Source organism: Mastomys coucha, unplaced genomic scaffold, assembly GCF_008632895.1.
Source record: "Mastomys coucha isolate ucsf_1 unplaced genomic scaffold, UCSF_Mcou_1 pScaffold16, whole genome shotgun sequence".
Classification (NCBI taxonomy): Eukaryota; Metazoa; Chordata; class Mammalia; order Rodentia; family Muridae; genus Mastomys; species Mastomys coucha.
This window is the reverse complement of record NW_022196898.1, coordinates 89,514,703-89,541,456: the sequence shown is the minus strand read 5'-3', so window position 1 is coordinate 89,541,456 and position 26,754 is coordinate 89,514,703. Positions and strand designations below refer to the sequence as shown.

General features: G+C 37.6%; 1 protein-coding gene across 5 annotated transcripts in view; it reads left to right on the top strand.

Moving 5' to 3' along the window:
- The window catches only part of Pdlim5 (PDZ and LIM domain 5), a 163,924-nt gene that overhangs the window by 74,706 nt on the left and 62,464 nt on the right, over nt 1-26,754 (top strand). The window contains exons 4-10 of one of the 5 annotated variants that reach the window (XM_031375683.1): nt 9,018-9,060; nt 14,050-14,066; nt 17,163-17,177; nt 19,824-19,841; nt 20,074-20,246; nt 20,567-20,603; nt 21,106-22,199. In XM_031375683.1, coding sequence (XP_031231543.1) covers nt 9,018-9,060; nt 14,050-14,066; nt 17,163-17,177; nt 19,824-19,841; nt 20,074-20,246; nt 20,567-20,603; nt 21,106-21,199 — 397 coding nt within the window. In that variant the 3' untranslated portion in view covers nt 21,200-22,199. Of the gene's footprint in view, nt 1-9,017; nt 9,061-11,009; nt 11,429-14,049; nt 14,067-17,162; nt 17,178-19,823; nt 19,842-20,073; nt 20,247-20,566; nt 20,604-21,105; nt 22,200-26,754 lie in introns of those variants that run through there. The other 4 variants (XM_031375680.1, XM_031375682.1, XM_031375679.1 and 1 more) reach the window with 4 other exon arrangements.

Below are 26,754 nucleotides of genomic sequence, written 5' to 3'. Positions count from 1 at the left end.
GTGTTTTTATAAGCACAAAATTTTCTAAGGTAAAAAAACTAAAATGAGTTTAGTTCTTCTTTCTGTAATTAAAGAAATATGAATAGATCACAAAAGACTTAGTAATGTTCAAAAGTGTTTGCTATTTTGGCTAAATTTTCTTTTGTTAAGTGTAGATTTTATTGTTACTTGGATTAATTTGAAATTCAATAATGAGGCTGCTGGACAAGATTCTACTTCTTAACCAACAAGTGGAAATTAAGAGCTGACTTTGAAAGTTCTGTAAAGATAGGCCTTGCCTACCTGTGCCTACAAACACTGTATTCTGCAATGTCAACTGCCTTCAGTGGGAGTGTCTACCTCTAGATTAACAACAAAAATTTTAACTCACCCATTATTTTTTAATTGTTAATTCAGTGGAAAAAGCTGAGCTCTAACAAATAAAGAAAAAATCGTGTTGTATGTTCTTTACAAAAACAGCAGACCGAATGTATGCCTAATAAAGCTATGCTGAATACTGGAATGCTTATCCCTTGAAATGTTTGGCCTGGATAAGAATAGCAAAGAGGATGTGTGGAGAAAGCAAGCAGCGGATAGTCCTGACCTTAGCGCTGGGCAGGGCACGCAGGCTCCCAGGGAGGCCACACTCCCGCTGTCCAAGATGCCAGCCCAGCAGTGAGCAGCCTGAAGCTCTGCTGCTAACCTAACGTGCAACTTTGGTTAGTGATTCGTCCTACTTCTCAGAAGAACCCTTAGTATAAGAGTTTGGACAAAAAAACTAATATTGCTATCCTTTTGGGACTCTGAGTTTTCCTACAAAGAACAAGCTAGAATCCAAATTATGAATTGTGGCTGCCTGTGCCACCTCATGACCCTCAGTTAGCAACTGATTTCACTGAGGTTTTCCGCAGCACTTACTTAACTTTATTCCCTTGTTTAAAGTCTGTAAAAGTATTGATGGGTATTTTCATTGATGCTTTTTGTTATAATATGAACCATCTCTTCATGTGAGTATTGTAGTACCTTGACAATAGATGAGAAGATGGAGAAATACAAATTGAGTGTGTTTTGCAAGTTTTTTCTTTTAATGTTGAATATTATTTTCACATTATTCTCATGCAAAGATAAAAAATAGTTTTCTCTGCTTTATAAAACTGTTTTGTTTTTGTTTTTGTTTTTTTGTTTTTTTGAGACAGGATTTCTCTGTGTAGCCTTGGCTGTCCTGAAACTCATTCTGTAGACCAGGCTGGCCTCAAACTCAGAAATCCACCTGCCTCTGCCTCCCAAGTCCTGGGACTAAAGGCATGCGCCACCACTGCCCGGCTTTATAAAACTGTAAGGGAGGATTTTTCTCTGTTGTCTTTTTAATAAACTATAAAGGTATTATTGCCCGGGGCTATACAAAGTAAAGTATAGATGTGGGTAGTAAGCTTGGGAGTCATGCTAGCCAACCATTTTCATGAAAGAACACAGTATATTCTTCATTTGTTATCCTAGCATATCTTTAAACTGTTATTAGTAGGTGAAATGTGTGGGTGTTTGTAGAAGACAAGGGTGTAAGAATCATCTGAGGAGCAGGATAGCAAGGGTGAAGGTAGGTTGAAATTCAACTCTCCCCTCAGCAGACTTCTAGGGGCACTGCCTGCTTGTGTGCATTTCATAGGAATGGTGGTTCATTTACCAGCTCTGTCTTACCAGAGTGGTAAGAGGACTAACGTGCTAGTGCCTACACCTACAGGAGAGTAGTGAAAGTTCCTCATTTCCTATACATAGCAGTTACTGAACCTACTAAAGTGATTTTTATCATTTGCAGGATGATTTCTGAGTTTAGAAACCCAAACAGCCATGGTTATGTAGGACTAGCTACAAAAATGTTTGTTAAAGTCAAAACTTTAAAGTAAGCTACCTGTGGCCATACATCTGTTATCCCAGAGATTGAGCATTTAAGGTCAGCCTGTGAAACTATGTAAAACAAGTGCGTGCACACGCGCGCACGCACACACACACACACACACACACACACACACACACACCCCAAATCTAAATAGAAGCTGACAGACTGTTCCTTAAAATCTGAAAATAGTCCACATTCTTCTTGTATGAATAAAGTTTTATTGAAATATCCATATTCTTATTGGCTCAGATTTTCTCTTTCTATAATGACAAAACTAAATAGTTGAATTAGAGCCCATATGACCAACAGAGCCTACATTGTATATCTTACACACACACACACACACACACATATGTGTGTGTGTGTGTGTGTGTGTGTGAGTAATATATATAGGAATATATCTTACATTTCTTTAGACATAAACATTTTTGTGAAGCCTAACTGGAAAGCTTCACTTTTCCCTTAAGTTACCCTGAGGTTGTTTTTAGTGTGGATAAATGGCACAGTGGGCAGGTAGACTTTCCTTCATAAATATTATTGTGGAAATAAATATAAAGTATAATTTTTATTTCTCTGAAGTAGAGAACATTGTGAAAATTTGCACATAAATTAAAAATAACTTAAAGCTATACATAAATGAGTAATAGAATATACACTGTGTAAGAGTGAGAGTTATCAAGTGACACGTGAAAGTGACTGAAGCTAGTTAAATTCATCAGCAAATAGGGTTGAGTTTCCCAAGATTGCGTAAACTGAGCCTCACGTATAGAAAGGAAGAAAGGCTTGGTCCAGAGATGGTTCTGAGACTAACATATCAGAGAGTGGGAAAAGAGAGCTTTGGTGATAAAGTTATCATTGGTCCAAATTACTTTGCTATATCTAGGCTTTCTTTCTGAAAATCTGAGTGCTACAGTGTGTCAAAGGTCCTAATTCACTCTTGGGCTCACTAGTATTGACCTTAATATTCACATTTAGCCTTTTAAAATTTAGCCTGCTAACCACTAATCCTGGCTTCTTTTATTCTTGGTGAAATAACAAAACCATTAGGTTTGAGAGCTTAGCTGCATTAACTTCCTTCCTCCCTTGCCCTTACCTTCCTTCTGTCCATCCGTCTGTCCATCCCTCCATCCATCCATCAATTAGCTCTCTAGCTTGATTTATAACTAGTTGGTTAAAATTCGTCTCAAATCTTTTATCAACTGCTGTAATCACTTCACAAGGAAAATTGCAGCAAGTGGTCTCAGTAGAAGCTGGTACCAGGAAATAGCTTCCTGTCTGTGCTGTCTCAGAGCCACACTGATTGCCAGCTATGTGCAGGCACAAGGACAGGGCCCTAGATACATGGCAGAGCAGTTCCCTCTTTCTTTATCTGTGCATAGAAGCTGGTACCAGGAAATAGCTTCCTGTCTGTGCTGTCTCAGAGCCACACTGATTGCCAGCTATGTGCAGGCACAAGGACAGAGCCCTAGATACATGGCAGAGCAGTTCCCTCTTTCTTTATCTGTGCATAGGTAGTTTGTGGTGCTGCTAGGGTCGAACAATGTGTTTTACTAGTTTCTGTAGTCAAGAAAGATGTGAAGAGGGAGAGAAAGTATTTGCACAACACATGTAAGGAGAGCTTTTGACAAACTGAGGGCTTTTATGTTTGATACATAACTATGTTGTGCTTTTATTTGCAGGAGATATTCTCAGGTAATTTATAAAAGGACAGGGAAGCATGACCACAGGTGTCCAATGCTCAGGGTCTGAGGACAGTGAAGTACAGATGACTCCATTTGCACTCTTGCATGTTTGCTTTCTTTCAAGTTGGGACTTGCTTTGTTATTATAAATTGACATCTTTGTAATTAAAGTGATTAATGATGTGCCTACGTGCTTATGGGTCCTAAGGTCAAGAAGTCCAAAGATGGCCATGCTGTGGGAAATTTAGAGCTCGCTTCATACAAGATGCAGCAGATCCCTCATCCTTGCTGCGTGGCTACTGAGGAGTTAAATGTTAGATGTGGTTAAGGAGGCACACAGAAATCAAATATAATGTAAATTAATCTTTATCCACATGGTTCTGTTCCCTGATTCCTTGTTCTTAAACATTATCATGGAAGTTTACTGGTTACTTTTTAAAATAAAAACTACTTGGTTTTGTGAAGCAGTATTGGAAAATGCACTAGGTAGGAACATGACTTGAATATCGGCCATTGGGCGTTCAGGGTTGCAGTTTTGTGAGATTCTTTTGAATCTAATTCATGACTGAACTGTTGCTTGTTTATGACCATTCTTTTATATTCTTTATTCTAACTAGAACACCACAGTTCTAGATTTTTTTTCTTTTTTTAGTTCTAGATTTTTAATAGGTCTCTTATAACTGCAAACTCCTTTCAATTGTTACACTGGAAGCTCGGAAATTCAGGAATTTCTCTTTCAGATACTGCTCTTATTTAAAAAAACAAGCCACTTTCAAAAGCTTGTTCTAGCCACAGGGACAGCTTTGTTCTTTGCATTCCATATACTGGGTAGACTTCGCTAAGGCAGTGGTATCTCCCCATCCAGGCTTACTCTTGTCAGGGCTTCCCACTAAGGGAGGAGAACAATAAGCCAGTTGTTGGGCCCTGGCACGGTGCCATTGCAGGGACCTCAGCGGACTGGAAACACCCTGTACAGGAGGGGCTCACGGTCCCTGCTGTCCAAAGGGAGAGGCAGTATTTTATGATTTCTTTTTTAATTCTTGTACTACAGTTTCCAAATATTCATTTGTTTAAATGCCGTAAATTTACTCTTTTCCAGGTAATCCGTGACAGTGATAAAAGAGAAAGTGCTTACTGTTTGTCAGCCTTAAAGTTATTTTTCATATTCATGTCGTAGGGCTTTCTCCACAGACAATACTGATGACATATTCATAGATATATCTGATACATGAAATAGAATTTCCTTCTTTAAGTGTAATCAAATTATGTTTCATACAAGGCATCCTGGGTATCTTATTAAACATAAAGTTTAACAGAGTACTAGTGAGGCAGGAAAGATAATTTTTATAAATAAATTCTTTTAGATTATTTACTATAAAGTTTTATGCTTGTATATTATAATATTTCTTTCCCTTAATTTTATCTGTTACTCCTGGGAAACTTAAGTAAACATTTCAGACATCGTAAAAATCTGATCATGCTTCAAATATTTATTTTAAAGATGATTCCCGAGCCTTACCCTCAGCTCTACTCTTGAGTATTCCTAAATAACAAGCTGCCTTTCACATATGTGTTTATGGCAATCTGTAGTAGTTTACTTTGGTATTTTAAGGCTGTGATTGAGATGAACTATAACTTGGGCCTTCAATTTTTTCTACATATCTTTCATAATAGAAGGCTTTATTTAAATTTCTACAAGGTAGTTTACTATGAAATAAGCTTTGAGCAAGTTTTTCTTATTATAAAAAACACATTCATTGTATATAGTTCATACTGGAAAGAGAAAAGATAAGTATCATTTAAATAGCACCTTTCCTAAAATATTGCTAAAAGTCCTGGTGGTTTTTAGGTATACTGCTAACATTCTAGGAAGCGTTTGATCATACAGTATCAAAATGAAAAATTGTTTTGAGAAGGATTTTAGGGGTAAAAAAGGGAAACTTTATTGACCAAACCTACAAATTTATGTGGAAGGCAAAGTAAAGCTTATTAACAGAACCATTTTAACAGAATATTTTCAATTTTTGCTGAAAATTTGAACTACAAATAAATACTCAGATGTTACACAATGCTAAAGATATAAGAACTATAAGATTACATTGGTATATGAGAAAACTTTTCTCAGAATTTAATAATTCTATGGTTCATTTTGTGCTTAGTGTTTAAAACAAGGGAGCTGACTTTTACTGCACTTTGTGGTATATCAGCTGTTTCACTTGGCTTGTAATTATATGCCGATCTATTTTTCCACGCAGTAAGGTGTTTGTGTAATGGACCCACCCTGGGGTTTTTGAGGACATGTTGCCAGCCTTCCTAAAATGCTTATCTTACTTCTTGTGAAGCCTTGTCAGAAGCCAAGTAAGGTGTGTTCTGATTTATTTCTTTAAGTTCAGTTTTTTTCCCAAATACTAAATTTGTAGAACATACTTTAGTAAAGTATGTTTAGAATCATTTTTTTTTTTTTTAATGTGTGGGTATGCACGCTGTGCTGAGAAAATGCCCCCATTATATTGGTCTATAGGCAAGTCTATAGGGCTTTTTCTTTTTTTTTATTAGATATTTTCTTTATTTACATTTCAAATGTTACCCCTTTTCTGGTTTCCCCTCAGAATCCCCCCTCCCCATTCTCTCCCCACTCCCCCTGCTGACCCACTCACCCACTCTCACTTTGTGGCCCTGGTATTCCCCTATATTGGGGCATAGAACCTTCACAGGATCAAGGGCCTCTCCTCCCACTGATGACCGACTAGGCCATCCTCTGCTACATATGCAGCTGGAGCCATGAGTCTCACCATGTGTACTCTTTGGTTGGTGGTTTAGTTCCTGGGAACTCTGGGGGTACTGGTTAGTTCATATTGTTGTTCCTCCTATGGGGCTGCAAACCCCTTCAGCTCCTTGGGTCCTTTCTCTAGCTCCTTCATTGGGGACCCTGTGCTCAGCCCAATGGATGGCTTCAAGCCTCCACCTCTGTATTTTTCAGGCACTGGCAGAGCCTCTCAGGAGACCCTGTATCAGGCTTCTGTCAGCAAGCACTTGTTGGCATCCACAATAATGTCTGGGTTGTTTAGATTCATTCTAAACAACGTAAGTTGTGGGGCAACAGAATTAGTGAAAATATGTAGTTCTGTGCCTTTGTGTTGCTAACAGTATTTAGATTAGAGGGAACTCTATAAAGATGAAGGGGTTTGTTTTCATAAACGTAGGGTATCTATATTAACCTTGAGTGTGGCAGCCTGGTAACTGTTCATAGATTTTTGCTTGCTCACTATGATGCTAAGGATTGGGCCCAGGCCTTTGCTTGTGTTGGGCGAGCTGAACTACACCCCAGCCACATAGCATGACCTTTGTTTACACATTACATTGCTAGACATGCTCCATGAATCTTAACACATCCGGATGAAAAAGGATATTGGCTTCTCTATTTTGGCAATCTTTCAGTAATGTCTTTGGTGGTTTTAATGAGTAGATCCTTTGCGATTAAATTGGACCATGAAATTCCTAGGAAGATTCCATTGCTCTGGACTTGAACTTGTTTGTTGAAATAACCCTGCAAGCTAAGGAGAAGTCATTTGAGAGAACACAATGGAAAGTTATGCAACGGTACAGGGTATAACCTGTACTACAGTAGCTGAGTGTTAGTATCCACTGTGGCCTTTCTTTAGGCTAGGCAACTATTCTGTTGGTGCTTGTAGCGAGATTAGTTGTTACTGGAAAGTTTAACTGCAGCTAAAATGTTAATTAGGGTCATTGTTAGGATATGCTTATTCAGAAACCCACTGTTCTAGGTGATTTGTGATCTGTCATCTTTATATAAAACAACCTCATGTTTTATATAATAAAATTATTATAAATTGCTATTTACCTACCATTCTTACATTCTTCAAATTCCACTCTGACAAGGCGCTAGCTTTCTCTTGGTATACTAAAAAATAGCACACAGTGAGGAAATACAGGAGTTGGGGGGAGGAAAGGGAGGTCAGTTGGACCAAAACATTCTATATAGTGTATGCAGTTCTCAACCAATTCTTTAAAAAGATAAAAGAAGACTTTAGAATCAGGGAAGTACCATATAGAGTATCAGCTTTCTCAGTCGTTAGTAGAGGCAGATACCATGCTATAAAGTATGACAGCATTGAACTCAGCTCTAATCCTAAGCAATTTACTTCATCTTAGATGTTCCTGTTTTGAAAGGTAAAGATAGTCAGAGCTTTATTTTATAAGAGGTAGTCACTTTAAACCAATTTTTGTTACTGTTTAGCACACTATACCAAAAACGCACATAGACAAAATAAGAACAGGTTAAAAAGGAACAATCCTCTTGGAATACAAATAAATGGTTGTCACATGCCTGGAGTTTTGGTATTACCTACCAGGTGCTGCACTGACATATGGATAAAAACAAGACATAGTGTTGCTTTTAGTGTTAACTTGGTGAATTAATTGAGCTTAGACTTTAACATGATGTAGCAGCTATTTTTCTCATTGCTCTGACACACTATACTGGCAAAAACAAGTTTAGGAAGGAAGAGTGTATTGTGGCTCAGAATTTAAGGATAGGTTCCTTCATAGTTGCGAAGGTGGCCAGAGCCTGAAGCCGTTGGTGTCATTACATCTAAGCAGGAATCACAGCTGATGATTTCCTACACTTGGCTCATTTTCCCTTTTTGTTCAGTCTAGGACTTCTGCCCATGATATGATGCTTCCCATAGTTGCAAGGTCTCTTCCCACCCTCATTTATCCCAAGCTATATAATCTCTCACAGACATTCTCAGAGGCATGTCTCCTAGGGGATTCTACTGTAAAGTTCACCGTCGATAGACATCAACTTGTATGGTGTTTAAGAATGTAAATATAAAGTAAATTGCCTTATTAAGGGCCTTAGTTCCATCTAAATATAATTGTTAGCTCTCAGAAAGAGACCACCATCTGTAGATGTTCTCATGAATGCTAGGAGAAAAACACAGCTACTACTGGGAATGAAGATTGAGGTTGGGTCAGTGCAGGACAGCTCGAGGATCAGGGGGTTGTGCTACTTTACCTAGCTCAAGACTTAAAAGCACAGCTCCAATAGCCAACAGAATTGGTGTGTCCTTCTCTTCATTTGAGCTTGCTGAACTAGAAAGACTGGGAAACCTTTCAGTGTATACGAATATTGGATTTTGTAATACTGACTTCTAATTACATGAAGTTGTTAGATCACTCCAAGCACTCCAGAGGCAGAGGTAAGATCTCTGAGTTAGAGGCCAGCCTGGTCTACAGAACAAGTTCCAGGATAGCCAGTGCTACACAGAGAAGAAACCTTGTTTCAAAAAAGAGCCAAAAAATAGTGAATAATGAAAACTGATTTATAAAGGTATTAATTCTGGTCACTTAATATCTTGAGGTACATAAATAGTAAAATTCTGTTGATGACATTTGTAAATTGCAAGAGGATCAGGATTTGTTTTCTTCTTTCCCCTCCAGAGCTTCTGCTGCAGCCAAGACTGAGCCGGTGGCTGTCCAGAAGGTATGTTTCAGCATCACTACACTCAGTCCATCTTGAGCCATTGCTCTTGCTGTTCTTGTCCCAGGTTATAACAGTGCTTAGTTTACAGTCTCAACACAGTCTTACTTGTTCTTTCCCATAGAAAACAAAGAGAGTACAAAGCAGAACTTAAAATTACTATATTAGTCGGGGTTCTCTAGAGGAACAGGACTTATAGAACAGATGTATATGTATATGTATGTGTGTGTATGTATATATATATGTATATATATATATGTAAATATATATATTACAAAGGAGATTTGTTAGAATAGCTTACAGGTTGTAGAACAACTAGTCTAACAGTGGGTATCTACCAAACAGTGGGTCTGAGAACCCAGTAGTTGTTCAGTCCGCAAGCCTGATTTTCTCAGCTGTTAATATCTACTGGAATCTGCAAGAAACAGGCTCTAATGTCAGAGAAAGAAGGGACTTGCTAGCAAGGCAAGAGCAAAGAGAAAAAGTTTCCATCTTCTATGTTCTTTATAACATCAGAAGGTGTAGTCCAGATTAAAGGTGGATCTTTCACCTTAGAAGATGTGGATCAAAAGTGCTTCTGCTTCTCTTTTAGTTAATTCCAGATGCAATCACCTTGACAACCAAGGATGGCCGTCACAGTTACTGTTTGTACATTTTATGAAACATTATGTCTAAGCCCTTGCATTGTCAATAATGCATGTCCAGATTCCTTTTGTATCTACTTTTAATTTTTTTATATTTACCCATCTATTTTCTAAAAACCTTTAGAGCTACCCAAAATGAATATCATCCCATTCCATTGTGTTCTTGGACTAGGTTATTGGCAAATGCCGTTTTTCATCCTACATCCTCATATTATCACAAGCCAGTTTTTTTAAGCAATTGATTCATACTCTTTGAAGTTTTTCTTCCTCACTTTTTGGCAGAGTATTCAGTTGTTCATTTAATTGACTTCTTTCAGCCCTAACTCATTATTGCCTTTTTTCCCCCTCATAATTAAGCATTGGTATTACCAGTATATATTTTCTTAAAGATCTTATCTGATTTTCTTTTGGGGTGGCAAAGTGAAAGGTTTTTTTTTTTTTTTTTTTTTTGCTGTTGTTTTGTGTTATAGAAGCATAATCTTATTTTAATGGAGCAAGCTTTGAATATGACTCCAGATAAAATTTTACTAATTTTGGTGATTTTTAGAGGAATTGGTCTTTCTTATTAGTCTTTGGCTCCTAGCAATGAGGAAATGTATACAATCATGTTTTTTTTCTCATGAGACTTAAACATTTTATTTTCGAAAAGGGGAAGGAATTTTGTTTTATCTCTGAATAATGTCTTGACACCCCCAGGGAGGGACACAGCAGTGGATTGTAGGAACAGTACAGGGTGACTGTTCTTTGTCTGTCTGTCTTACTCACCCCCCCCCCTTCTTTACTTATAATAACCGTAAAATACATACCTTTGAGTTAGGTGACTTTCCTTAATTGAAGAGTTTAAAACTTGGTGCTTTTCATGACTCAAGTAATTACACTGTGGAGAGAAATAAGATATGTTAGAAAGATGGAATTATAATTGAGGCTTTGGGTATTTTAAAAATAAAATGTTTCAGTTAGTAGTAGTTTGTTTAGGTGGAGTAAAATTATTCATTTAAAATATAATCTAAGTTGACATTTAATGAAGGCCTGTAAGGTATTTTTGTTGTTTTTTTCTGCTGTTTTTAAGTATTTTGGATTGTTAACTTTTATAAATGAAAATGTGTTTCTTGTATGCATTAGTGTTATGCATGATGAGATGAGTTAGAATGCATGCTATGCTATATCAACCCATTGTTTTTCTTGAAGACATATTTGAGATGCTAACATAGTGTTTGTCCTTTTAAAATCAGCTATATGTTTATGCACTTAATACATATTTGCATGTGTTTGTGTGTTTTTGTATATATTTATTTTTATTTCACATAGGGTGAACCTAAGGAAGTAGTTAAGCCTGTGCCCATTACATCACCTGCTGTATCCAAAGTCACTTCCACAACCAACATGGCCTACAATAAAGCACCACGGCCCTTTGGTTCCGTGTCTTCACCAAAAGTCACATCCATCCCATCACCATCGTCTGCGTTCACCCCAGCCCATGCCGCCACTTCATCACACGCTTCCCCTCCACCTGTGGCCGCTGTCACTCCCCCCACACTCTCTGCATCTGGACTGCATGTTAGTGCCAATCTTAGTGCTGACCAGTGTTCATCCCCAGCGAACACTGGTAAACCTGCAGTTAATGTCCCACGGCAGCCCACAGTCACCAGCGTGTGTTCCGAGCCTGCTCAGGAGCTAGCAGAGGGACAGAGAAGAGGATCCCAGGGTGACGTTAAGCAGCAAAATGGGTAGGTGGCCCAGGGTGGGTTCTGTTCTTTTCCAAACTCTTCTTTCAGGTAATTTCCAGGAAATAATGTCCTTTCTCCTCAGCTGGTCTTTGAAGAAAGATGAAATTCTATTTGCTGCACTAACAGTGGCCTTCATTTATTTACAAAGGGCCGTATAAAGCAGTTACAAGTTAATTAGAACTTGAGTATGCATTTTGGTGTGTTCTGAGCACGTGACATACTTTACAACTTTGCCCTCCAAGTTCCTATGGTATTGAGCAGTTGGCACTTATAATACAAGGCAAATCATCTATCTTTCATTCTCAATATTTCCTTTTTTCTCACCAAAGGTTTAAGCAGTGTGATTGTAATTGCTCTCAGTGTATCTACACCTTCTTAAGGAGAGAGGAAATGAGTTTGTATTGATCTTTCCCTCTAGGAAGTAGTCTTGAAAGCTGAAAACAAATCACTTTTGACTCACATCTCTGTGTAAGACAGCTTAGAGCATTTAGGGATTACATTTTTAAAACTGTTTTGAGCATATTAAATTATTCAAAGCCCCAAGTTTTAAGGTTGCGTATATGCTTTTGAAGCCGTTATTTTTAGGTAGCTAATTTATTTCTTTTAGAATTAGGTGAAATTATTTGCAGGCAAATGATCTATGTATAATTTTGGTTGGATTTGTTGTGACAAAATGTACTTTTAAAGGGAAATACTATGCACTTGTGATGGGCTTTGCCAATGCAAGTCTCCTGGAAATTTATAATTAAAATAATTGTGTATAAACCCATTCTGAGAGATCTAAACCGTCTGGAATGTTAGCTTACTTAATGAAGAGGATGTGCTTTCTGTAGTGTTGTTGCCATGGCAGCTCCTGGGCTTTGAAAGAGGAGGTGGCAAGGCTCCAGGCTGCTGCTGAGGGAGCAAGAAGAGCCACTGGTTGGTTATATGTGGCTCTGTGGTTGTAGTGGTTTTTTAAAGTATTGATGTAGACATTGAAGTTAATTAGTACCCATCAAAGAATGTTATGTCTTCTTTATCCAAGGAAGAGAATATGTTTATATGTTTGCCTATATTCTTTTGTTGTATGTCTGTTTTTTGACAGTAGATCCTAGAGCAATTAAACTAGGTAACCAGATGTTGCCTGTCAAATGCTTGTCCACAGAAAACTGAAGTACAAGTTTACTATATTTATTAAATTCTAGTTTGAATAGACAGAATGTCCATTGACGTTGACATGTCTTAACTAAAACTTTTTAATAATTCTGGAAATTTTATAATAAAGTCTTTTTGAGGAAACAGAAAAGTGAAGTTTTGAAAAAGTATTGAGCTTACAATGAGCTTCAATTTGTGCTTGCTGGACATTTCCTTAGCAATTGAGGTTGGAATGATTTAGAACTTATTTCAGGCAGAACTGGCGGTGCCCTAGTTCCAGGACCTCGGTGGCAGCTTCTTAATGAGTCTGCCAATATTCACATGCCTGGTGTTCAGCACAGTATAAAACTGAGGATAAAAGGGATTATTACATGTTTTGCATCATTAACAAGCAAGCTACTGCTTTGCATTGGCAAACTGAAAGTGTTTAAAAATAGCTCGATTTCAAATGCTGTCCAGATGTTAGGACAGTAAGAACACAGTTTGGTGCCTGACTAATTCTAAGGCAGACATGTAGTGTTTTTTTTGTTTGTTTGTTTGGTTTTTGTTTTTGTTACTGCATTTCGATTGGAGAATTAAAAAGTCACATAGTTAACTAGTCAGTCATGGGTTCTCCTGAAGAGTTAGTGTTTTGTGGCATTCGTGAGCACTCTCTCCATATCAGGTGGTAACCTGTTTCTTCTATCAGATGTTTTTCTGGTAGGCTTCCCAGATTTTTATGACATCAGTAAAACAAACCACTTGTGAACTTGAGAGCTATTAGTCTTTATTAATTACTTTTAAAATAGCACACACCAATGACCAAATGTTTGGAAGTTTAAGAGGAGACAGTTAATAAATGGCTGAGTTGTCTTTCCTTCAAAGCATCTGAACTGCTGGTTCCTAAGTGACTTGAAATGATCGGCTAACTTGCCAGTTTTCTGGGTATTCCACCCACATTTGTGTTGAACCAACAAACAAGAGACAAAAGCAAGTACTCACTGCATCATTATTAAGGTAGAAACTAGCTATTCCATGTATATATATAATATATACATACATATATATATTAAGACATCTGGCTAGCATACTGATGGTTCTGAGAGTAATTGTTAATAACTACATAACTATTCTTGTAGCTAATAATGATTAGAGCATTTTAAAGGAAATTTAAATCCTCTTTCCGTGTATAAATTATTGTTTTTGGCATGCTGCTCCTCTCTATTATCCTTTTACTCCATGAAGAACAGAACAGGGTTTTATATTCCTGACTGGAAACAAGCTGTTTTACACGAAATAGACTAATTTGCATTTCACTGTCCACATGTCCTGCATTATAATGTGCCACTGCTCTCAGGAGGTAAGTCTCTTGTGTATCCTATTAATTTCAGTTTTCTTTGGCTGCACCTTTAACAGTTTGTATGTGGTGTTTTGAAGAGTCGGCCTCAAAAGATGCAAAAAGTAATGATGTATTCAAATGATGGTTTAAAATGCTTTTCTCTTTACAGAAAACACACGTGACAAAGTTAGTATCTACATTACTGGAAAGCAGATATGGTGATTTATATATGAGTAAACAGCATGAATGCTCAGTTTTTGCAAAAATTGACTTAATTTTGCAAAAGATTTGTAATTTAGAAAAAACATAATGTCCTAAGTTTGGTTTGCATTGCTGTTTTAGTGAAATTGCTTATAGTAGTAGTTGTATTGCTTAAGCTATATAAGCTGTGTGAGATGGCTTAGGCTTGCTGTGCAGTGGCTGAAAGTTGAAATGCTTGGGGAAATTAATTCTAATCAGCCAGTCAACAGTGTTACAAAGATAAACTAAAAATTTTACCAGTAAAGCTGAATTATTTCCAAATTGATATCAAAAGCCAGTATTTCCTATATAAATAAAAACCTTTCTGATTTTTCAGAGTATTAAATCAGAAAATGTTACTGGCAGGCTTAGATATCTCTGTGTAGTGTGTTTGTGTGTCAGTTTTGGAAAGTCTGTATGTTTTAAAATTATTCAAAAGACGTAGTTGACAATTTGCTAAATGTTTCAGTTAGTAGGTAGAGACATTGAAAATCACGCATTTTTGTTTTTCTTAATTCAGTTTGACCAGTGATGACTGTCTTATAAACTAGGTTATTAATTAATAGAGCTGTGATTATTCTGAACATATACAGAAGTTTCTTTTTATTAATTCACCACAGTAAAGTCTCTTTGGAAATAGGAAATATCTGTCATCAGACATATTCAGGAGAGTTAGCTGTTGAATTGTTAGAATACCTTCTTTCTAATTGCCTGCAATCTGTTTATCAACCCTAGCACATTAGTAAGATTCTGAGACACTGTGAATTACTGTCAATTTAAAATTAACTGATTATACATAAAAACTGGCTAGTTAGTAGGCAGTAGTGTAGCACATAGTTTGTTTGAAAAAAACACATGGCACTTGAAATAAAAAAAAGACTGAAAACATTTATATTAAATAGATAGCTTCAAAGCTCAGAATTCAGATCTATTAAGTTGTGGGCAGTTACTCTGTATTTTACTGTTTCTAAATACTTGATAACAATCCAATTTTAGCGGAGTAACCAGGATATATTTTCTTGTCACATGTCTTCTATGGGAGCTAAGATTTGATCCTGAGCCAAATTTGGTTCTGTCCTCCATTATGTCACCTGTTGTCACTTAGTTGCCTTTCTGTCATTTTGATTTGGCATCTGCTTCTGGAGACTGCAGACTCAAGTTGTGATTCTTCCAGTGAGTTAAGATGCTTAGGCTGCACTTTGAAAGCACTCTTCTTGAGTACTTGTGGAATATTTGCTCCTACAAACCAGTTTTTGTATGGCTTTCAAATATCTTACACATGAAGAGCAGGAAGATTTTACTGTTGAAGAAAATGAACATTTTTGTAGACATACTCTCCCCATAACATGGGAAATGGACCTCTTAGCTAGTGCAGGTTATCTGGCTCTCCCATGGTCTTTGCTACATAGGAAGCATCTATGTTTCAGCATGTTTTGTAGAGTATGTGAAAGTATTTGTGGACTATTCCAATTGATCTCTTTAGGTTGAAATCAGCCAACTATCTCCTTTGGCTTTCAGCACAGAACGTTGCCACCATAATTTCATGCTAGCATAAAACATTTCCTGTAAACTCTTAACGGTTAGAGTGTACATCAACAATTGTGTATAAGAGATTATGTTGTAAAGTGATATTCCTACAATGTGGTGTTGAGAATGCTTTAGTACAGCAGTTCCCAACCTGTGGGTTGCAACCTCTTTGGGGTAGGGTGGGGTCAAAAAACTGATTCCCCAGGATTGCCTAAGATCATAGGAAAATACAAATATCTACATTATGTTTCATAACAGTAGCAGAATTACAGTTATGAAGTAGCCATGAGAAGAGCTTTATTGGGGTCACCACAACATGAGGAACTATGTTAGGGTCACAGCACTATCAAGGGTGAGAACTGCTGCTTACCCTGAGAAAAGAACAGTAATACTGGGGATCCCCTTATTGCTGTGCTCGTCTCATTTAGTGGGCTGGAGCCCTCTGCTGTGTTTCTGCTGACACCAACATGTAGAAGTAGCAGAGCGCTGTCCAGTCTGAACATTAAAGCTCGTAGGTAGTTTCCCTCACTTTGTTTATAATGCATCTCTACTCTGACTAAATTTTATTACAGAGTCAGAGAACCAGCATGTTCTTTGATATAGCAATATAAAATTTACACTTGGTTCTCTACGTCTAATGGAACACAGATGCATTTATATTTAATAATTTTGCTCATGTTAGGCTGTATGAACGAACTGTATTTTAAAATTTCCCCTTTTCAGGTATTAACTGAGTTCATTTATCACATCAAATCAGATATACCTTTTTGAGCAGTAATTCTATCCCCTGTAATATAGAACTATGTAATTCCCACATATTATTTCTGAGCTGCCTGGTGGTGGTCATTGTGAGAAGGGAGAAGTGTTAACATTAATAAAGAGCCCACTGTTCCTAGTCTGCTGTCCCTTCGACATTTTCATCAATGGCTGTGAGAGGAAATTATTGTAACATTCTCTTACGTGACCAGGATGACTTATAAGAAGAGATTTTTAGTTGCTGTTTATACTTCTGTAATGCGAGACTGAACAGTTTCTTTTCTGATTTTAAATCCATCCTTAAACTGGTTTCTAAATGACACTTCAGATTGTACCTTATTATGTGCTTTTATAGGAAAATAAGAGTGAGTTCATACCAAAATAATTTTCTAAAAACCTAGGCATTAAAAAATACATGGTTTTCCCTTGATATTTAGGAATTAGACTTGAACTAACGTTAATACATAAAGTCAGTGTTTTGTGGTATAAAAACAGCTGTTAAAGCATTGTCCTTTTAGTATCAGTATAAGAATTTTGGCTAACACGGTGCCTACTTGTCTGTGGTTCCATAATTTATTTGAAGCATGGTGTTTGTGTGCCGTCTCTTAAATTGTTTTGGATCCTGCTGTTTCATTTTTTTTTTAATCTTTCTTTCTCTCTCTTGTTTGTTTCCTGTCTCCTCGTCCATGCTTTCTGTCACCCTGGGAACCTCCCTGTCTTCCCGTCACATCTTTCTTGTATACACTCTTTCTCCTCCAGTAACCCTGGCACCGTGTAAGTACCCATGTGATGGTTGATCTTGGAATTTTCACCGCTCTCTCTCTATCTTCCCAACTTACCATCCCACCAAATATTCTTTAGATCATTACGTTGCAAGAATTTTAAATGTATTAAGTACTTGGTGGGAGGCGCTTTTCTCACTAGAAAACTATATGAATCCATGGGTATGTCTGGAATGCCCTCATCCCCACAGTAGAAAATTTTAGTAAAGCTTACTAAAGGGAGCCACTTGCTCTACAAACAGCACGCCCTAGAGTTAGAGATGTAATTTAGGTGTCCCTTTTTTACTCTTGTTTTAAGAAATAACTATGGGTGACCTTCCTAATTTTGAAGGTCTATATTTTGAAATAAATTACTTGCTCTTGAAAGTTCACTTTTTCTTCTATTTTCAAAGATTTAAAATATCTTAATTTTAAAAATCTTTAATTTTAAAATCATTAATATTTTTAAACATAATCATCCTTTTAAATTTTCACAATAAAGAAGTACTACGTAAGTGTTGAGAAATGCTTTGTTATTTAAACTGAGACTTTGAAGCTGTGGTGGTAACTGCCCTGAGATATAATATAGTCTCTGTAAACATGTCATGGTGACTACTTCATGGTATTCTGTTATTATTTTTTTGTGTCTTACATTGAAGCCATTGTTTCATGTCTTTATTGATGGAATTAGTCACATGGAGGCTAAAACAAATCATATTTACATTGTGTATTATGTCATTGTGTAGGCTAGGTGTGATGGCAAGCACCTGTAATTCACTGAATGTAATTCTAGTCCTGGGGAAATGGGAACAAGAGGATCAGGGTTAGAGGATCAGTTTGAGTCACCTATCAAGTTTTGAGGTCAGCCTGGGCTACGTGAGAACCTATCTAATAAAAGAACTTATACTTGACTGGCAATAATTTAAGAATAAACAATGATTTTGGGCTAATTAAAGAGAAGTTTAAAATTAATAAGCTTTGTATGTGCTCTAAAATTTCCAAGAATGTATATAAAATTAAGAGCCTTTTAATATATGCCAAAGACTGTGTTTTTATAAATAACTTCTTTTTCTTGGTTTGTGAAGCTTTTGTTTATTCTTAAAAGAATTGGTTGTGTTCACTCATAAATGAATTCATAAATATTAAATAGTTCACTTCCATAATCATGAAATATCACTGTTAATTATGTGCCTTACTTCTTTTCTTCACAAATATTGATTTTTCTATTGTGTATTTCTATGACCTGTAGTCTTAGCCCAGACATTGCAGCTAATTTTGTAGTCTTACTGAAAGAGCAATATGATGATTCCTGTGGATCATGATCTGTGGAAAGCCATTTACGCTCATCATCTACCTTACTTATTCCTCAGAGCCACCTTTAAGACACAATCGCCTATTTTCAGGTCTGAGACTTAGAGCAGCTAACTGACTTCTGTAAAGCACGTTGAGTGGAGAGCATGGTCTTTCAGTCTGTCCACATGAATTCAAAGCCAGGCTTATTCATGTGGAAGCACTCAGGTCCTGAGGTAGTTTTGAAGCTGTGGTGATTTGAATGCTGCCAGTCCTGTGCTGTGGTAGTTTTCTAGGCTGAGTTAGCCTAGCAGGTCTGTCATCCACACGTGGACGAGGGGGTGGAAGGAAAGCGGAGCAGAAGCACGCGGCCTGGAGAAACCCGCAGGTTCTAAGGGGTCTCATAGATGGGGAAGATGGTAGTGTAGTGGTCGATCTGCCCAATAGGCGCACAGCTTGTATTCATGTTAATTGAGTTGTGTTTTCATTGCTGGGGCATATTTGGGTTGGAGATTTACTGCAACAAAATGGAACATTTGGAACATTTTCTCTCCTTGCATCTTCCACCACACAAGACTTGAGCTTGTTTTATTTTATTTTCTGAAATTAAACCCATAGCTTCCAATATCTGACATTTGACATATTTCAGTAGAAGTAGGAAATATTTATTTTGTTCAGTTGATCTTGAAATGCTAAGTAATGTATATCATGACTCCCTTAGTTTTTATGCTATATTAAGAAAACATGAAAGCTCTTGGCAAACTCAGTGTTTGAATATCATACTTTCCTTGTCTTTGGCATATATGAGCCAACTTAATTCTCACAGCACCACTTTATATAGTGTGGTTTTTTTTTTGTTAATGTAAAAAACTGCGGCTCAGTGAGATGGACTTGTCCAGAATTAGAGTTTCAAAGAGTGATGGGGGCAGCATTTCAACCTTGGTTCCTTAGAGAAGGTGCACATCTTCACTGTCCTGACCTGGAGCACGGCTCTGTTTAGGATGGAAAATGCTGTATATACAACTGAGAAAGTTGTAGAAATAGCACTCATGTCCCTTTTCAAAATTATACTTGAAGTTGCTAGTTTATCCATATAAAACATTCTTGGTTCTAGAGCCTAGTAAATATACAATAATCTAATTTGTGAAAACCAATCCATTATAGCATTCTAGAAGAAATATTTATATATAATGGTTAAATCAGAGTTCATATTGTTTTATATGACCCAGTATGAATATCACAAGTGATTTAAAATTGTTAGATTTTTTTATTGCTGTAGGCTTTCCATTGTCTGTTTTCTTATTCTTTTTCTTTCCTTTTCTTCCTACTGGGAATGTTTCTTCTGCTGCCTCCTTCTGTCACTTAAAAGGAAAATTCCACCTAAACGGTAATCTTTCTTTTTGGTATAACCCTTTAGCACAGTTCACTCTAACCTATACATGTATTTTACTACTATGTTTACTTGCAAAGGTATTTTAATTGAGTATATTTACACAAACAAAGTATGTATATAAAAGGAATATTGAGAAGTAAATATATAATTGATAGCTTATCAAAGAATATTTTTTTTATCATCAGTGTAACTTAAATTGTAATTATTGTTTTCCCCCTTTCCACAGCCCACCAAGAAAACACATTGTAGAACGGAACACGGAGTTTTATCACATACCCACTCACAGTGATGCCAGCAAGAAAAGACTGATTGAGGACACTGAGGATTGGCGCCCCCGGACTGGAACGACTCAGTCTCGTTCCTTCCGGATCCTTGCCCAGATCACCGGAACTGAGCATCGTGAGTGAGCTTCTGGAGATCCTGGAGGGGAATGGTTGGGCTCTCATAGAAAGATCTAGGCTTATCAGCAGTTACACAGAACAGTCCTGGCAAAGGTTGCTTTTAAATTATGTTGTACATAAAAAGATTCCAATCTAGGGAATTGCATTGAAAAGAGGGTCATGCTGGCCTTGGTGAATATAGGCAGAGTAATAACGATATGGATTTGTTTTAGTTGTCTACTGTGAGGGTATAACATTTGACTTCATACGGGTAATTATGTATGGGATTTTGAATTTAAAAATTTTAAAGATTAATTATGTATCTTATTTACATTGCAGTGAAAGAAGCAGAAAATGACAATGCGAAGAAGGCAAAGTAAGTTCTCTTTGAATTGAATGCTTTCTTTTCGTGAATGGTCTCAGTTTGTCGTCTTCAAGCTTTCATATGTAATGTTGCAGTTTTGTTGTTTTTGTAAATAGAAACTAAGGATTTAACCTTTAGTGTGACCTAAGTGTGTAGCAGCAGATTTGCAAGTTAGTTGAGATTGCCTGGATTTTATGTCTAAAGCGTTTTCTCTGTAATATTGAAATAATGAATTGGCAAAGGGTATTTCACTAACAGTTCAGATCTCAGGGAATGGATTTCTGTGTTGCTTGGATTCCCTTTATTTGGTGCATAAAAGAATATTTCCAGGACTCTGCAGACTAATTTCTGTATTCCCAAAAGCTCTCTACTTCTAAACTTTTGCTATTTTTAACAAAACAGCTGTGAAATTAAGCTTTTTTACAAGGCATGTTTTCTGCATGTTGGAATGAGTAGAACCTTTTCCTTCCACCTTCTTATGACTCTTCTATCACTCTTCTTTTTATTTCCACAGGGAAAAGATACCCCTTCACGTCTTTAGTCCCAAATACACAAAATTACGTGACTGGCACCATGAAGTTTCAGCACGTGCTCTTAACGTACAGTGACTCTGAGCCCTGCTCCCCCACCTAAGCAGCTAGCACATACCTTTCATTCATGTTTTCTTTCTTCCATCTCATAGCAAAACCTGTTTTACATTTGACTCGTGAAAACTAGAACAATTGGTATACTTTCCTAACAATTTCCAGTTGAGAAAATGAGAAGACTGAACATGTTGTGTCCTAATTGGTAGCTCACAAATGCAAAGCCAAAGGATAGAAAGGAAATGACTTGACCCCTTCAATGCATTTACACCTATTCTCACTGCTTCAGTCATGACCGTGGTACAGGGAGTCTTTTGTAAGCTTGATTGGTTGAAGCAGAGGTGGATGAACAAACAATGTCCTTGTCTAATTAGGGAAGTAAGCCCCTTACGTTACTACATTTCCTAAGCTTACTTTCAGGTTCATCATTAAGGAATGTTCAAAGTTGATTGTAAATTCTCCCATAGAGCAAACATGAGGAGGCAGATTCAGCCGATCCTAGGAGCGCTCATTGTAGAGTTGGGCGTCTTGAAAAGCTGATACTGTTTAGGTGGCTACAAAAACAAAACAAAACAAAAAACAAAGAGATATTTTACACTTGCGTGCAGTGGGGGAACAGTATTCTTTTACGTTAGTTAATTTTAAAGCTCCTGTTATCTGCTAAAGGAAGTATGTATAAGGCAGTGGGTGTTTTCATGGAATACGGAACTTTTAGGTGTCACCAGTATGATATGTAGAAGATACTCAGCTGCATCTTTATGTTGGAGGGAAATGACATAAAATAAGTTCCAATTTAATGTTTGTGATACTGGAGAAATATTTTTGGGGTTATAAAGTACTGTGTGTTGCTGCTTCTGTTCTTACAGAGATATATTTTGAGCAGTACAGAGAAATGCAATATATCTGATTATAAATGCCTTCTGCCTTGTAATATAGTCCATTATATATTAGATCTAAGCTCAGTACTAACTGCATTTTGATGTTTGGAAAGAATTGTAATAAAGTTGCCTGTACCTTTGCTCTATACTTGTTTCCTTTCTTTGAAGATAGTGACCTGCTATCCAGGACTTGTTCAAATCTGACCCGGTAAAATAAGTAACGAGCTTGTCTTTTAATTTGGGAACATATACTTCATGAAGTTACCAAACTGTGAATGTAAAGCATGGCCAAGACCTACTTTGCCCTTTGTCCTCCTGAGTTGTTAATTGTTTAAAGTAGCTTCTTAGTGAACAATATGATCTGTCTTCCCGTGACAAGCCAAGAGTCTTTCTGTAGCATTCATTACTGAGGTTCTTGCTACATTCAGAGATCAGTTTTAACTTTTCCTTGTGTTCCTGACTTTTATGTCACCATAGACAGGAACTATTGTAGACAATGAACAACTAACATTGATTTCAGTTAATGACTTGATATTGCGCATATTTTGCTCTCAGATGAATTTAAAAACAGTTGTAGGATTTAGATGTGTTCCCCATGATGTTAAGGATGTCTTTTTATTGAAGCATTTTCTCAGATATATGAGGGCTTCCCTACTTGTGTTTTTATGACTTTGACATTATTCCCAGTTTTTACTGCATCTCTGTCCCCTGAAAGAAACTCGTTCTTTGACCAGGCTTTTTGAGCCTAATAATTCTTTGCTGATTTGAAAAAAAAAAAAAAAAAAAAATCTCTGAAAGAAGATTGAATTAGAGTCACTTAAAAATGATACATCAGAGTAAAGATGGTATTTCTCTCAGCAGAACCCAGTTTTCTTGAGAAAATATAGAGGTGGAAGAGGTATTAGAATTTTAGATAAATATTTCTCCTAATATGAAGAACATGTGTAGGACATTTTTTTTACTTGAATTAGATGGTGTTGAAAAAAGAGTGCCTTGCTTAATTTCAGTAGTGTTCAGTATATCATCAGAAGGATAGATGACTGAAATAATCCGCATGGGAGTGTAAATCGCGTCCAGCAGTGTCAAGAAGATGTTCCATTTCATCTTGCCAGAACTTAAATTCCTAAGCCCAGTGACTCTTCTGGGATAGTGCTTAAAAATCTAGACAGACATTCTAAAAGTTTATCAAAAGTATTTTGTAAGGGTAGTCATGTGATTTATGACTTGTGTTGTTTCTCTTATACAGATTTTATTGCTTGTTTTAATTAATTAGGCAGTTACTCTCAAGTAATTTTAAACATATTTTTTTCACATAGCATTTTACTAGTCAGGGAATGGCATGTGGCTTTTGTGTCTGTGCCCCAAGTAACTTTTGCAAACAGAGACATACTTACTTTGTTATCATTATGCCCGTTAGGAAAGTATATGTGTATTGTAGGAAAGTACATGTTCACACACACACACACACACACACACACACACACACAAAATAGCTTGTATGAGTAATGTCATTAAATTAGGATAAAGAAAAACAATCCTTTTTTTAAAGTATAGAATGAATTGAGTTTTCTCCAGACAAAAAATTTTATACTTGCTTTGTTTTTGATATGATTTATGACCATTTCTCCATTGACTCATTCATTCTGTGCTCATTCTTTCAATTGAGTAATTATTTGAATATCAAGCACCAATCTCTGCTGTGGATACCATAGTAAATAATGGATAAATAAATACACAGGACGGTTCAAGGTCATTTTATTACCAGATCATAGAGTAGGCTAATATGAAACAGTTTAGGCTGAGGTAAGGCAGATTGCTGTGGATTATGTGGCTCTCTGTGGGCTCGGCCTAGTGCTGACACTTTGGGTTCTGTATGAGGATCTTAGTCAGTGCCTGAGGAAAGGAGACAGGTGGCAAACTGAATGGCGGGTCTCTGGATTGGGGAGCAAGGTTTAGAAAAACCTATAGAGGAAACAGGTATGAAAACATAATTCTTAGGCATGTAAGCAAAATGCTTATTCTAAATTTAACTACTTTAGTAAAATTCAAGGTGAAGAACCAAGGCATGTTGGAGTATTGACAGCTTTTTATATAAATACTTACCTAGTAGTGCATCCAATACTCACAGTCAATTTAATATTTTTTCTATTGATATTCAATGAAGATTTAGAGGGGGGAAGCTTTAAGTCTTTGTAGTATGCATAGAACAAAATATGCTATGGAACACATATAACATATAACATATAACAACAAAGTTTAAATGTCTAAAACATGGCCTATAATCCAGGGCGCATAATTTAGTTGGTGGGTTCAATGATTCTGTCTTCTCCCTAAAAAGCTGGCTTGATTCATCCTTTTTGTTCCTCTCATGCAATATAATTTCATGATGCCATTAAGTATTTCCTTGATGATTCCTTGAAAAAATATCCATCACAGCTTTTATTGCTGTTAGAAATAGTGAGAAACGGAGGCATCAGTGCTGGGTTTGCGCTCAGGGTTGTTGCTGAATGAGTTTCCATTTCAGTGGAGGACCTGGTAGCTGTTTCTGGACGTGTGCTGCCCAGGCAGCCTCACCCTGTGACTCCCACCAGGGAGCTGATTATCTTTGAATGGGGGCTGAGGAGGTAAAAAGCCTGATCACTTCAGCACACTTAGAGACAGTTGATAATGTCTCTTGCATCTATCTCTAGGCCTGCCGTGGCAGGTCAGCTGAGGCTGCCCCAATCCTGCATGGCAGTTCACCTATGTTCAGCCCTGCTACCTGACGGCTCTTTTGTATAGCTCTTGACTCATGACACCTTCCATGCTAAACTCTGAACCCTGGTCAGCAGACTTGGTTACACAGGTTCTGCAGCATGGTCCTCGTCCTGATCTCCCCATCATTTCTGTCTGCAGTCTCCCATCTTTACCCCTTGATCTTCAGCACAGACCACAGCCACAAGATGAAAGCCAGCCTTTGAAGTAAAAGATTAGTTTCAGTGCATGGAAGTTAAAAGGAAGATTTCATTTACTTTTCTTTGCCTCGAATCAAGAGTAGTTTTTTGTTCACCACACCATAGGCCACCTAGACTTAATGAATGGGTAAAGGCACTTAGAAACCTTTCAACAATAAAGCTATCTCGATTCGATGAAGCAATGAAGAAAGAGGAAAATAACTTATGTGTAGAGCATACCTAAAATATTACATGTTGAATGTTGTCAATTTAAGTATGTAGCATTTTAGAATCCTATGTATTTGTCTTTTGATGAGCCATTTAATAAATTTTATCTGGGTACCTTTGTTCTCTGTTCATTGTTAACTTTACCTCCTATCTCTTAGGATGCTATTATTTCCTTCTCTTAGTGATGCATTAGGTAGTATGCAGGCACAAGGTTAGGGGCTGCTTCTCAGAGAAGTCACTAGATGTCTTCTTCTTCTTCTTCTTCTTCTTTTTTTTTTTTGGTTATTTATTTTTTTTTACACTCCAGATTTTATCCCCCTATCCCCACCCCCCAGTCCACCCTCTGACTGTTCCACATCCCATATCTCCTCCCTACCCCCCTTCTCCACAAGGATGTCCCCACCCTCTACCCCCTACCCAACCAGACCTCTAAACTCCCTGGGGCCTCCAGTCTCTTGAGGGTTAGGTGCATCTCCTCTGACTGAACCCAGACCCAGCAGTCCTCGACTATATGTGTTGGGGACCTCATGTCAGCTGGTATATGATGTCTGGTTGGTTGTCTAGTGTTTGAGAGATTTCGGGGGTCCAGGTTAATTGAGATTGCTGATCCTCCTACAGGGCCACCCTCCTCCTCAGCTTCTTCCAGCCTTTCCCTTATTCAACCACAGGGGTCAGCAGCTTCTGTCCATTGGTTGGGTGCAAATATGTGCACCTGTCACTTTCAGCTCTTTGTTGGGTCTTACAGAGGGCAGTCATGATAGGTCCCTTTTTGTGAGTGCTCCATAGCCTCAGTAATAGTGTCAGGCCTTGGGACTTCCTCTTGATCTGGATGCCACTTTGGGCCTGCCACTGGACCTTCTTTTCCTCAAGCTCCTCTCCATTTTCATCTCTGCAGTTCTTTTTGATAGGAACAAATATGGGTCAGAGTTTTGACTGTGGAATGGCAACCCCCTCCCTCACTTGCTGCCCTGTCTTCCTGCCGGAGGTAGGCTCTATAAGTTCGCTGTCCCTACTGTCAGACATTTCATCTAAGGTCCCTCCCTTTGAGTCCTGAGAGTCTCTCACCTCCCAGGTCTCTGGTGCATTCTGGAGGGTGCCCCCAACCTCCTACCTCCTGAAGTTGCCTGTTTCCATTCTTTCTGCTGGCCCTCAGGACTTAAGTCCTTTTCTCTCACCCAGTACCATATCAAGTTCCCCTCTGCCCCCCAACCCTTCCATCCACTTTCCTTCCCAAGTACCTCCCTCCCCACTTGTGATTGCTTTCTTCTCCCTTCCATGTGGGACTAAGGAGTCCTCACTTGGGCCCTTCAGCTTGTTGACCGTTTTGAGTTCTGTGGACTGCATCTTGGGTATTCTGTACCATTTTCTCTCTCTGTGTGTGTGTGTGTCTCTCTCTCTCTGTCTCTCTTTTTCTCTCTGTTTCTCTTTCTCTCTCTCTGGCTAATATCCACTTATTAGTGAGTACATACCACCATGTCCTTTTGGGTCTGAGTTACCTCACTCAGGATAATATTTTCTAGTTCCATCCATTTGCCTGCAA